General features: G+C 43.2%; 1 protein-coding gene across 1 annotated transcript; it reads right to left on the reverse strand.

The window, feature by feature from the left end:
• Positions 1-488: 488 nt before the first annotated feature.
• Positions 489-4,431, reverse strand: LOC121596563. The gene is made up of 5 exons (XM_041921619.1): positions 4,104-4,431; positions 3,171-4,029; positions 2,213-3,097; positions 1,275-2,072; positions 489-1,212 (listed from the first exon to the last, which is right to left on the reverse strand). The coding sequence occupies exons 1-5, from the start codon at positions 4,348-4,350 to the stop codon at positions 543-545; spliced, it is 3,459 nt and encodes a 1,152-aa protein (XP_041777553.1). The 5' UTR covers positions 4,351-4,431; the 3' UTR covers positions 489-542.
• Positions 4,432-13,540: the final 9,109 nt, after the last annotated feature.

Raw genomic sequence — 13,540 nt, forward strand, 5'->3', positions numbered from 1 at the left:
AAAAATACACTCATTTTGCCGGGCGGGTTATCATAGGCCGCGGGGCCATGGGATTTCTCAACGCTCATTTTCTCAAGCACTCATGAGTGCTTTTGAGAAACCCTCGTTCTCAGCGTTTGTCGAATCGGAACAAAATCGGTTTTGAGAATCTTTGAGAAAGATGAGGATGCAGCGATTGGCTTATTGAAATAGGAGCAATTGTGCTATTTGTTTTTCAGTAATCACTTTGGAAAATGTATTCAATGTTTATTATTGAAAAAAAGGCGATCAAAATCTTATTTTCTATTTAAAGCTCCAAATACAGCTTGAGTGGCTTTATCTGTTTCTCAGAGTGAGAAAAATTGACGACGGCCACGAGCTCGCGTCTGAGAACAAGTTTTGAGTGCTTGAGAATGTTTTCTCAGCTTGAGAAAGCCCCATGGCCCCGCAGCCATACAGGTAAAAAGGCAAATGGAAGAAAAAAAACAATTAAAACAAAATGATTTAACAAAATTAATTATAACTTGTTTATTCTGGTGTGGTAGTGCCATATCAACGATTCCCTATTTATCGCTGAATACCAGCTTCTCTCGCAGATCGAAAGGAAGTCGTGTGCGCTGCTCCATAGTTTCCAAAATCCAATCCAGATTCGGATCTGTGTTGATGTAAACATCGGGATAGTAAATACTTGATTTAGCCGAAGAAAACACAGCAAACCCACGCAGAAACTCTCTTTCTCTCGATGTGTGACGTTGTCGTGAGTGAAGCGTGAAACCAGTGTTAATATGGACTTCATCACCGTCTGTTAGTGTTCGTTTTCTAAGCACACAATGATTTGTCCTGCCAACGGTGATTTGAACCTTCAATCCTTGCCACCGATGTTGGCACTCTGCCTGGTCGATGTACCTATCAGAAGCATTGGTAACATTTAAGACATTCAGTGATGAATCATAATAGTCCATCAATAGGCTTGATATATCATAGCTACGAATCGTATTTATAATCGGCAAGCAGATGGGCCGCACGTTCGGAAGAGATGTGTCAACAGCGGTGGCAAGCCGAGCTAACGCAATGTTATTAGCACGATTGGTCGCATTGTACTGCGGATGGACAAATATCTTGTCGATTGCTATGATTTGCGTTGGAAGGTCGCATGATTCCGAGTTGTTTGCCTGCAAACACATTTCTTTTTGGGACTCAGTACTACCACCAAAACTAACATTAAACCAGCACCTGAAAAACAAGATTTGATAACATTCCTAATACATCTTCAAACTACTAAACTATATACATACTCTTCATCAGCATCATCACAATGGTATACTGGACCAACCACGTATCGATCACTTATGAGTATCACATAATCGTGGGTGTTTCTATCGGTAAGGATTTTTCCCAACCATGGCATTGGATAGCCGTCTGACGATACGCCGCAGGTTTCAAAGTCAAACAAAGCGCTCCCAGTGGCATCAAATTCAACTGGCTTCACATTGACTCGTTCAATCCTTAACTTGCCGGGATACGAAGATTGTCGTTCATTTTCTCGCACGTTCTGAAGTATCCATGCAAGATCTGTCTGCTCAATCTTGTGAAATATGTACGGACCGTGACCTAGGTGTGAGAGAATGAATGACGCATCGACATGCATGCCGTGCAGAAAGTAGCGCGGGCCGTCTTCGTACGGTACCCTCACCATATACGGGCTACCCGGAATGGAATTCAATGACGCTTGGTGAAATGTTGCAAAATCCTCTACTGCACATGATACGTCCGTGTTCAAGGTGATAGGGTGACCTAAGTGAAAAAGTCTCTGCTGGCATTTCTGGTAATCGGTCATCTTTAGCACTTTGATTTCGTATAAAAAGAACAAGTTAGAGGACGATAGAATAACATCTGCGGGTTTGTTACGATGCAGCCCATCCATGAAGGGCAAACAGATCGGCTTGATGGAAGGATTTGTCAGATCAGCTGGCTCGAGCAGTTCTATCAGTACAAATAGCTGCCTAGGATGATCGGGCGGAGGAAAGATTATGTTTTTAATTTGCGTTGAGTATCGTGTGGGGAAGAAGAATTCTCCCAGGACAATGGATCGCCTGCAAAAAAGGACGAGCAAGCAAGAGAAATAAAGAGAGAGGACGATTTACATAGAAATATAATGGGTATGGAAGGAAGACACGCGAAAGAGACTTAGAGAAACCATAGGATCAGCTACACATCACGCATAGATACTTACCAATCTACATCGTCCTGCACACTGGTTTGGGGCGCCAAGACGTACCATTCGCTAATGAGCACTACTGTGCTGGTTGTGAACTGCAAATTTCCACCTTCAAGTAATCCCATCCATGGCATGTAAATAACCTTTCCCATGCTATTGCTAAAGGGGTTGAATGAACCACATTGATCCGTATTGAACAGACGCAATTTTTCATTTCCTGGCTGTTGCTGTAACTTGCTCCACTCCGACTCGAGTGTTTGCTGAGTTATTTCAGTATCTGTATCATCCACTTCTTCTAGCGCGTTGTACCTCATATTGTACAGTATCCAGTCGACATATCCTTCGATATTTTGGTAAATTGGTGGTGAAGGGGAACGGCAGGCCAGCCCAGCCAGCTCAAATCCCCGAAGAAAGTATTGCTCCTTACCATCGAACGTCTTCATTTCTTGGAGCGGTGCACCGCTTGTCAGTGGATAGCAATTTTTTTCGTCCTCTATGCTCTCTATTACGGCGCATAGTCGTTTGTTTTCCAGCATCAGCACAATCTGCTTTTCCGCGTATTGTCTCGTGCATTCATCCGACTCCAAATACCGGACAGGAAAGTTATCAAAAATGTTATTGCCTCTTGTTGCCACGTATAAGTTTGTCTTCGCGTTCGTTCTAAGCTCTGGTGTTACCGACATGCAAATAGGCTGCACGTTCGGCTGACTGGTGTCTGCTGGGCTCAGCAGCTCGATTAGCGCGATATTTTCTGTAGAATTGATTCTGCCGAACTTTGGATGTACAATGACCCTCTGAATTTTCCGGATTTGTTCAAAAACTTTACACTTTGTAGACTCATTACCATCATAGCATGTTGCTATCTCACTACCGGTGACACCGCCTAGTGAAATATAAGGTCTTTGGGTGGAAAGCATAACTTTATTAAGTTTATTGTTATGCAAACCTTTTGCTATAATAAGACAATACTTACATGACAACGATATTGAAGCAATGTGCCGGCCCGACAGCATACCAATCGCTGATCAGTGTAACCATGCACCTCGGACTATCTTCATTCGGTATCTTGACCTTTCCCAACCATGGTAGAGTAAAGTTATATCGATTATCAACTACAATTGTGGATTTCACACCACAGGTGTCAAAGTTGAACAACCGCAGCTTCTCCTCGTAGTCCACTTCCAGCACTTCACTCTCGACCGGTAGCACACGCTGATCGACGTACTGCTTAATCCATTCCACGTACTGGGCCACGTCGGTGTAGACGGTGTACCTGAGCGGATCACACAGTCCACTGATTCCCCGCGCTGGAGTGAACGACACCAAGCCGCGCACGAACCACCGACCGCTGACCTCGAAGAACATGCCTCCGCCGCTATCTCCATTGCACGCACTCACACCGTTCTGTCCTTTGCCGCAGAACATGTCCAACGTTAGATGCGTTCCGTACACGGCCCGATCACTTGCAATGCACGTGTAAGGATCCACCACTCCAATCGCGGCTTGCTTGAGCTGCTCCGACACAACATCCCGTTCGCTCAGCCCAAATCCCACTATTGTTCCGTTTCTGCCCACGATCAGCTCCAGCGCACTGTCCATTGTCCACAGACAGACGGGCTGCACGTACCTGTTCATGCTGATGTTGGTCCTGAGCTTGATCAAAGCTATGTCGTGGATGACACTGGCTTTGCTGAACCCAGGATGTATTATTATCTCACGCACATCGAACGTCTGGCTGTAGTCGCTGGTCTCGTTCAGGTGGATTTGTCCCACGTGTACTGTCACGAGAGCTGCCGAGATCTTGCCGCTTAGAGTGGACACGCAATGAGATGCTTGAAAGAATAAGAACCATTTAAATATTCTTATTTGCGTCTCTTGAAATGAAACCCAATGCGTTACTTCTTACCCGTCAGAATAGTTGCATCGTCAAGGATGGAGCCACCGCAAGCGTATTCATTCTGCTCGCCTTTACGATGGAAAATTGCCGCATGCCACGGCCAGTGACCTGCAATGGCATTGGCGCCATTGTGAATCAGGTAGTTTGTTTTCACTTTGCGTCTGCCGCACGATAAATGATCCTCGTGTCCACGTGTTTGAGCCACCCAATGCAAACACCCAATAAGTAGGAGATAGCATTGAAGAGAGCAATACATAATGACACAGTAAAACACACACAACTTCGACACGGAGAGCTTGAGCTTAGCTTGCGATCGCACTGTACCACAGCAGAATTGGAAGTGATCTTCCCTTTGGCCGCGACCGGTGGAGATGATGAGAGAATAAACGATAAACGCTAATGCTGTGTGGTCGCTGCTATTTTCGGAAACCCCAAAACTGGTTCCAAATCGAAACATAAGGCAGCCAGGTTCGAGAATCATCCGCTAGTCGAGTTATGCAAATCAAGAAACTTCCACCTGAAGAGACAACGAAACTAGTTTGGTCGCGTTAACCATCTGGACATCCACGCTTGACCAGCAAGAAGTCGATGGCGCGTGGCTACAGCGAACGATATGCAATGCAGTATCGTTTGTTTTGCTTCGATGGCTGTGAATGGTTAAAAAACACCTCAATTGTTGGTGTATAAAACCGGTATATAGTTGAGATCGGCAGCTGGACGATCTGCATATCAGCAACAATCGATCGAACCAGCCAGTGAGCCAGCCGACGACCAACCAAGCTGCAAACCGACAGCCCAATTCTAGTATAGCACTCCATCAGTATAGAATAAAGGTGCCATATGTCTTTAATCATATGTGTAAACAATATTATTCCTCTTGATCTTCTATGTATCTTCCACAAAGTCTCATGATGACGCAATGATAAGAAAAATATCACTTGATGTTTAACCTTGATGCTAGTTTGACACGCGGGGCATCGCTCTGTGGCAAAATGGGTAGTATGCAAAACAAAGCGTGAAACTTGGAATTACAGGGGGCAATAGGGGCAAAAACAACAGTGCTTAGGTATGTTTTTTTTTAGTAAAACAAAAAACACTTTAGTGACACTTATAACAAAGGTATCTTATTTACTAGCTTTAATCTATATTGGCTGTAATATATGCTTTTCAATTGGTGTTGTGCATATTTCTCTTTATAAATATATTTATAATCTGTATATTTGCTCTTTATGAACAAATATCAAATAATTAATAAAAAAAATTGACATTATTTCAGTTCATTTCGCTCTCTTCATGCTATTCATATGGTTTTAATCATTAAATATTATTTCAATTCATGCTCAAGATCTTCGATAATTCCACATTTCTCACAGCTTTGGTTTGTTTGCAGTTGGTATTTAAATTTATTTTTTTCAGCCATTTTTTTTTCGTTAATTAAAAGATACTAATAGCTTCGTTGTTTTAAATTCATTTTGTTTTTTTTTTTTAACATTACCCCATGATCCTGTTCCATTTCAGTGGTGGGTTTTTGGATTGACTATGTGGTAGGGGAAGCGGATCTATTACTTTTTTTATACATTTCTCTAGCGGAAGGATTATTTATATATCTACAATTTAAATAAGCTAATTCAATTCTTATTGGCACTAAGCAGGCATAGAATGATGGAAGCTTCTTGTAAAAATAATATGTTGTTTTTCAATAAGGTGTCGGTTGATCAATAATGTTCTAAGCTTGAGCTCTGGTATTGGCAAGTTAAGACCTTCCTTGGCTCTGTATAAAACAAGTATCATTGGCCAAATCATTTATTTATTTATTTATTTTGTGCACAAACACAACACCCATAAATAGTCTCACCAAGCGCCATGAGTCAAACTGCCAATTGGTCAATTTTGCCTCGCATGCAGCATTTTTGCATTTTTCTATAATATTCAATTGTCCTGCATACTTCAGACAAATAGTATAAAAATACCTTATCTCTATAGTAAAATTCTAGTATAATGCTGATCAGCGCTACTTTCCAACGCTTGTTGGGTCCTCTTTGTTTACTATGGGAATCGCTTTCGCTATGGGAAATGCAAATCCAACTTTGTTCGAACGATACAAATGACAATTAGAATTGAACAGCTGAAGGCCTTTTGAACGATCGATATTCGACTGACCGTTGTATTAAAACCTATGCTTTTGAAACGAAAACCCGGCTTTTGAAAAATGTGCAAAAATATGTTGGCCTGTTAAGACAAAATTTTTGTTTTATTTTTGTTTTTGGTTGGCGGACCGTGCTAACTGAAAAGCACTCTTTAGGTAGCTTTTTCACGGTGCGATTGTTTAATGACGAATCTTTCCCCCTCCATCGTCACAAAAAGATACGCGAACCGTGTTGCGTTTTCATGGCACGTTTTTTTCTGTGGATTCAGAAATGGCAATTATGGTGGAAGCATAGCTAAATAATGTAATCTGAGAAATGTGTTCCAATAAGTGGTCCAAGGAACTATCCAGGAAGCCTCAACGCCAGTAGATAGTGTCCCACTTTATATGGCACCCACTGTAGGCTCAGATGCAAGAACATGAAGCGGCAACATTCCTACAACATTGCTACAAAAATACTGCATTTACCATTATAGGCTTTTGATACTTATTAAGTACCAATCAGCCGGAAAGCTAATTAAGGCTAAAGGCAACAGTCCATACGAGACTTGAACCCAAGACGAACATGTAGTTAAGTCTTGCAAGTTGACTATAGTGCCACAGGACCCTCCGATGCAGCAAATAACAAATAAAATCCACTGGATTGGATAGTTCCATGACTGAGAGAGATTCAGGCTATGCCGAATTAAAAAGGGTCCCGAATTTGGGGCAGGAGCTGTTCCAGGACCGATATGTAACCTTTAACCGTTCGAGGACCAGTAAAAGTTTGGAATCAGTTACAGTATCGGTAGCTACATGTTACAGCCTCTGTATAGGGCCAAGATCAGTTCCAGGACCCGTGTGAGCTCTGGTATCGGTACGGGATCAACTCCAGGAGCGGTACGGCTTTGAGAGCAGTTGCCAGCCCCCGACATTATCTTGCAAACCCTGTAATGGGCTTAAAGTTAACTAGTTATCCAAAATATGCTGTATAAAACTTTCATCCATCCCTGCAATATTACTCAAAGCTTAAATCTTATTTGATTTAAACATGAAAATTGTCTAAGTTTGCTACTTAATCTTAATTCTCACAGTACATCTTTCATTTGAACATTGGAATTTATTCTTCCAGTGAAATAATGCTTCCATAAAGGGTGTCGATTTGACCGCATCTTCCCATAGAAGATTGCAGAAGGGGCCGTTTATGAACGTTGGGTCGCTTGTAATTCCTTTAATTAGTTAGGCCCTGAATTCATTGTCTTTTTCCAACTGCTATTCGTGCTATTGCCTACTTAGTAGGCCCTACTAGAAAATGAATCCGCTAAATTGCCATCTATGGTTGAGTACTCCCGGATCATCTCACAAGGGCAACGATATGGGTTGTACGCGTCTAGCAAGCTAACTCTTTCCGCCATTCAATTTCTAACGCTTAACGCTTATGATTGGATACAATAGTCAAAAGTGCACAACCATCTACAAATTAGTCAAATCCTAACGATGGATTCGTGTGCTCATTTCGCCTTAAAGTATGCAATTTTCGTGACATAAAATCGTTGCATACAAAACAATCCAACGCGATGTACACACACAAACGGAAGTAAATGGCTTTTAACTGATTTCGTACGTTAACCGCCCAAAGGTATGCAATCTTCACAGCAATTGATGCTTTTTTACAAAACAAAACAATCAAACGTCAAGCTCGATACGAAAATAAAACAAAGTAAATTACTTTTAACTGATTTTGCACTTTATCCGCCTAAAGGTATGCAATCTTCACAGCATTGAATGCTTTTTTAACAATACAAAACAATCAAACGTCAAGCTCGCTACGCAAAAAAACGTAAGTAAATTACTTTCAACTAATTTTATACTTTATCTGCCTAAAGGTGTGCAATCTTCACAGCAATTAATGCTTTTTACAATACCATTCAATTTCTAACGCTTACAATTCAATTAAATATTTTAAATGATTTCATTTTTTTCCCATTAAATACACAACATTACCTACGTTGCTGTACGCATGCAAGAGAATGTGCGCTGTTAAATTATTGAACTCTCGCGCAAATTTCACACACGAATGCACCCGCTACGCAAACCACGATGGATGAGATCCGGGCACGTACTGGACGCTGGTCAGATCGCGCCAAAAACCATCAAAACACAGGGTTCCCTCGAAGAAGCACGTACATTCAAAAGTTTTCAAATTCAACCAGTTTCGGAGCGATCGTGGCCTGCTTAATACTGACCGGCTGGGATACAAGAGAGGAGGCAAAGGAGATCGCTAAGGCACCAAACCTCACAAGCACAGCGAGCCCGCAGCTCACCTGGCAGAAGTGTGTGTGTCTGTGAACTTGGTGGTAGAAGTTTTTCAACAAGTGAGGAAAGCAGTAGCGCACTTTTTTGTTTGTATTTTTTTTGCTATTGCCCCCCTCCACTTTTCCTCTCCCCAACTACCTCACTCGGTGTATTGCACCATAATTTCAGCGCTCCAAACTTTCCGCTAGAAATCAGCCCGCACAAAACAACGCGCGGAAGGCGGGACGTTTCTTTGAATCCGCCCAGACAAACGGGATTTCGGGCGATACGGGTTTTTTTATTCATATAAGATTCTTGTATCTTCGCTTCGTTTGTTTGCGTGTATGTGTGTGTTTTGTTTAATTTTTGCTTTTCTTCTTCCCGTCCTTCTACCTTCCAAAGAGTTGGTAACGCTTTTTCGCATCGAAAGTTGGCACAAATTTGGGGAAGCTGTTTTTTTTTTTTTGTTACGATGGGAGTTTTTTTTTGTTACGAAAAACTGTGCAATTCGCTTACCGTGTGTCCCTGCACTAATGGTTGAACTTTGCACACGGGCCTCACAAGGGGTTTTAAGTCTGCCGCCCGCATCTGCCAACGGCTTAAGGTTGTGGTGGCGATGCCTTAAAGAATTAAATTTAAAAAAAAAACCCCATCGCTTGCTTTGTGTGCCCCACTTTAGCTTTAGTTTGGTATGGTAATGATTTTTCTGATTGTAATTTCAACTGACGAAAGCCGACAAAAGCTCCAGGGCTGCGGGGGCAAACGTTCGCGCTGGAAAAGTTTTCCATCAATCTACTAGTCCCTAAACTACCCCTCCCATCTCTCACACACACTCACACATTAGGACAAAACTCCCATCAACAGGTAGTGCAATGGGAAGTAGTGCGAGAAAAAAAAAAAGTGTCACTCTCACAACCAACTCCAACTCCATGCGCCAGTCAGTATTTAGTAAAATCCAATCAATCTGCTCCACACCACCTAGACAACAAACATTTCCTTTCCCCCTTCCTCTTTCTTTTCCCCCCCCCGCCCCCACTCTACCCACACCCATCCGCTGTATCCACAACCATTTCCCAATTCCGGGTGGCAAATCGAATGGAAAAGTTTTAAATGATTTTTAAAAGAGATGATGGAGTTTCGGAAACGTGTTTGCTGTGGCCCGTCACCGTTCCGATTTCGTCCTCCACCGCCCACTCCCACGCTGGGCACACTTGTCAGCGTGCCGTGCGACCGGCACGTGAGAATTCGCGTGTAAAACTTTACCCCCTGCTCTCCCGTACATTCCGCTCTACTAGGGAACGGATTGGAACTTCCCGATTTGCCCTGAAGGGGGCTAAAAGGGTTTTGGGGAGGTGGTCTCGGTTTTCCGTTTCATCGCTTTTACATACACGCACTCCCCCCTCTCTGCTTCCGAGCCGGCAGACTCCGGGCGGAAAGAGCAATCACGTGCGTCGTGCCTGGCAAATGCATTCCCTCGCAGGCAAGAAAGTCAGTGCGGGCAATGTGTGCAATGCTCTTGTTATTAATTTTCAGCATTTCTCCCTTCGCTGCTTCCCCCTCGCTTCTTCACGCATTAGACGGAAACCGAGAAAGCACCGTCAAGATTGCTCCATTGCCGAACGCTTTTCACTGCTTGGCACGGGCTCGTTCCACGGGCAGGAGTATGGCTTTTTCTCTTCATTTTTGACTAAAACTTTTGATACTACTAACACTGCACAGCAGCCCGTTTGAGTTAAATGTTGCTTTGGAATAAGTTTTATTGAAGCATTGGGGATAGCAGAGGAAGGTCCTATGATTGGATACAATAGTCAAAAGTGCACAACCAGTTTAACCATCTACAAATTATCCAAATCCTAACGATGGATTTGAGTGCTCATTTCCCCTAAAAGTATGCAATTTTCGTCACATAAAATCGTGGCATACAAAACAATCCAACGCGATGCACACACACAAACGTAAGTTAATGACTTTTAACTGATTTTGTACGTTAACCGCCTAAATGTATGCAATCTTCACATCAATTAATGCTTTTTACAATACAAAACAATCAAACGTCAAGCTGGGTACACAAACAACCGTAAGTAAATTACTTTTAACTAATTTTGTACTTTATCCGCCTAAAGGTATGCAATCTTCACAGCAATTAATACTTTTTTTACAATACAAAACAATGAAACGTCAAGCTCGGTACGCAAATAAAAATAAGTAAATTACGTTTAACTAATTTTGCACTTTATACGCCCAAAGGTATGCAATCTTCACAGCATTGAATGCTTTTTTACAATACAAAACAATCAAACGTCAAGCTCGGTACGCAAATAAACGTAAGTAAATTACGTTTAACTAACTTGGCACTTTATCCGCCCAAAGGTATGCAATCTTCACAGCAATTAAGGCTTTTTTACAATATAATACAATCAAACTTCGAGCTCGGTACGCAAATAAACGTAAGTAAATTACTTTTAACTAATTTTGCGCTTTATCCGCCCAAAGGTATGCAATCTTCATAGCAATTAATGCTTTCTTATTCTTCCCGGTCGTTTTATGCATTAAATGTTGAACGCAACGAGTGTTACTTTACGAATTACGTTACAAATCGATCTGCAAACTGTGCGGTATACCTCGCTATAGCCCGCAAACGGCTCCCACACCAAAAACGGGAAGGGAAAGCGGCAAGAAAAATGTCGCTGCCCCACAAGAAAACCAACAAAAACCATCGTTGCCGCCGTCACCGCTCGCTTTAATTCGCCAAACTTTCGAACCTTCCCTTCCCGGCAGCGACCGCAATCGAACGAAATGCACCCGGCCCGGCGGAACCCAGGCCCGCACTATTAATGGCAAACAGTTTGATAGAGCAATTTGCCGCATAATTTGCCGTGCGCGAGGGTGTGTAATAGCGCCGCAGCTACCTGCACCACCCGTTCACCTCAACCGCCCTCCGTATGTTCGTCATTGTTCGCACCATTTAGCTTTGCCGGGCGACTTGCGGGCTCCAGTAGCGCGCGGCACCAATTTCTATGCACGGTTAGCTTTTCCGGCTCCCCCATTTCCCTAGCCGGAGCAAGTGCATGTTTGCTTTACCGCCCCCCCCCCCCCACCTTCCTCTCAATCCCCTTCACCCCGTGTAATGAAACGCTTCCGTCTGCTTTCGCTGGCACCCTCCCCGTGGGTCTGGGCGCGTACGAAGCATACGGAAAGTTGCTTATTATGTGTTTGACTTTTTCACCAGCTTCCCGCGCAACCTGCCGGCGGGGACGCTTGATGCACCGCTTTTGGCAGCACCTCCGTCGCATCCCCGTACGTACGCGACAGACAGAGAACGATTTGGCATGACAGGCACGCACGCGTTTTGCTCTGCCGGGGCTGCAAGCTCGAACAAAATGAATTATGTGCTTTACTACACATGGTAGGGAGGTGGGGTAGAACGAACAGAAAAAAAACAGAACAGAACACGTGAGTGTCGCTGCTTGCCACTTTTTGGCGCGACGTTCGTTTGGGGGGGGGGGGGCTCCCCGCGTGTTCCCATAATTAAACGGGGCGTGGTGTACGGCGGACGTATCGATCAACATTGTGCTGGGGCACAGTTTCATCTCCTGTGGATGGGGAGTTTTAGATTTAATGCCGCACAGCTAAACTTGACGCTCACTATGGGCAACAATGGATGGGAAGTTTGCAAAAATGGGAACAAATTTCCCCTTGGGCATCTCTTGCTCGGCGCCTAAAGGTATGCAAAATGGATGCTATTGCACCCACGATGAAAGTATGAAGATACAAACCGGGACAGGGGAGAGTCCTTTATAAAGGAAAATTAAAAGAAAAGTAATGTAAGGCATACCTAGAGCCTAGAGCGAATTTAAACGAAAAACGGATTTTTTCAATCGAAGCCCAGTGAGAAAAAAATTCATTCAACAATACAGCAGAGCCATACTGTTGGATTTTGAGATAGGCAGAACACACCCTTCAGGTTAGGCAATGAATTAATTACGCCCACACATAGGCAACACGCACTACATCTATTTTCCCATTAACCAGAAATCCCATTTAACTAAATTCCAATGGGAATAGTGTATACTTAACAAGAATTATAGAAAAAAATGTATCAATCATAAATTGTCAACAAATCAAGGTAGAAAAGTTGTACAGCTTAGTAAATTTTGCCGTCAGAAATTTCGGTAATCAGCAGCACTATCCAAGCAAACTTGATTATCGATTGGCAGCATTTATCAAGGTGCTTTAAGCTACAGTTCAGTTTTAAGATCAACTGACAAAATTAATCTGATTTAATATAGGCAAGATCAGAGACCGGCCAGTACTTTTTCTTTTAAGCAGACGGTTGCTTTTATGCAGCTCCAAAGTGTTCATTTTCTGCTAAGCAGCACCGCCTAATGATTTTTTCTCCATTGCACCTATCACACCAAACGGTTACTTCTGTGCAGCTTCAAAGTGTTTGATTTCTGCTAAGCAGCGCTGCTCAATGGCTGAAACTGTACCACACAAAAAAAGTCGTCTAAGTAAGCGATGTTTAGTGTGCAAAGTTTGAGCTGAATTTTCCTACTGGGGAAATACAACTACGAAACTCGGTTACAAAACGACGCTTGCCACAGCTTGCATACCTTTCGGGCGCACTGCCCCAGCACACGAAGCAAATATTCCCGACTGGTGCAAGATAAAAGTGTGACATGGTTACACATCCGGCGGCAAATCGGTGCCAAGACCAAACCAAACAAAAAATTACTACCAATGGCCAACTCCCACAGTGCGCCCGCACACTGTTACACTTTGCGCTGTCGCCATCTTTCACTGTTCCGGCGGTTCCCGCGGGCTGCCGGTTCCGTCACTCAGGCTACGTAATTAAATTTGCATACTTGCCGTGCAAACATGCCGTGATATTCGTCCGCTCCCATGCCTCTTCAGCCCAGCCCGCGGCAAGAAGTCAGCCCCGCGCAGATAATTAATAATATTAATAATCATATCAGGCGTCGACCACATTTCTTTCCTTTTACACGCCTAGAATGCTGCACCGAAG

This window comes from Anopheles merus, chromosome X (assembly GCF_017562075.2).
Source record: "Anopheles merus strain MAF chromosome X, AmerM5.1, whole genome shotgun sequence".
In the NCBI taxonomy this organism is placed as follows: domain Eukaryota; kingdom Metazoa; phylum Arthropoda; class Insecta; order Diptera; family Culicidae; genus Anopheles; species Anopheles merus.

Coding starts and splice junctions, on each gene's coding strand:
- LOC121596563 (XM_041921619.1), bottom strand. CDS start 4,350: ATGTATTGCTCTCTTCAATGCTATCTCCTACTTATTGGGTGTTTGCAT. Junction 3,098..3,170: donor TGCTTCAATATCGTTGTCAT/GTAAGTATTGTC, acceptor TTCCACCCAAAG/ACCTTATATTTCACTAGGCG. Junction 2,073..2,212: donor GTGCAGGACGATGTAGATTG/GTAAGTATCTAT, acceptor CCTTTTTTGCAG/GCGATCCATTGTCCTGGGAG.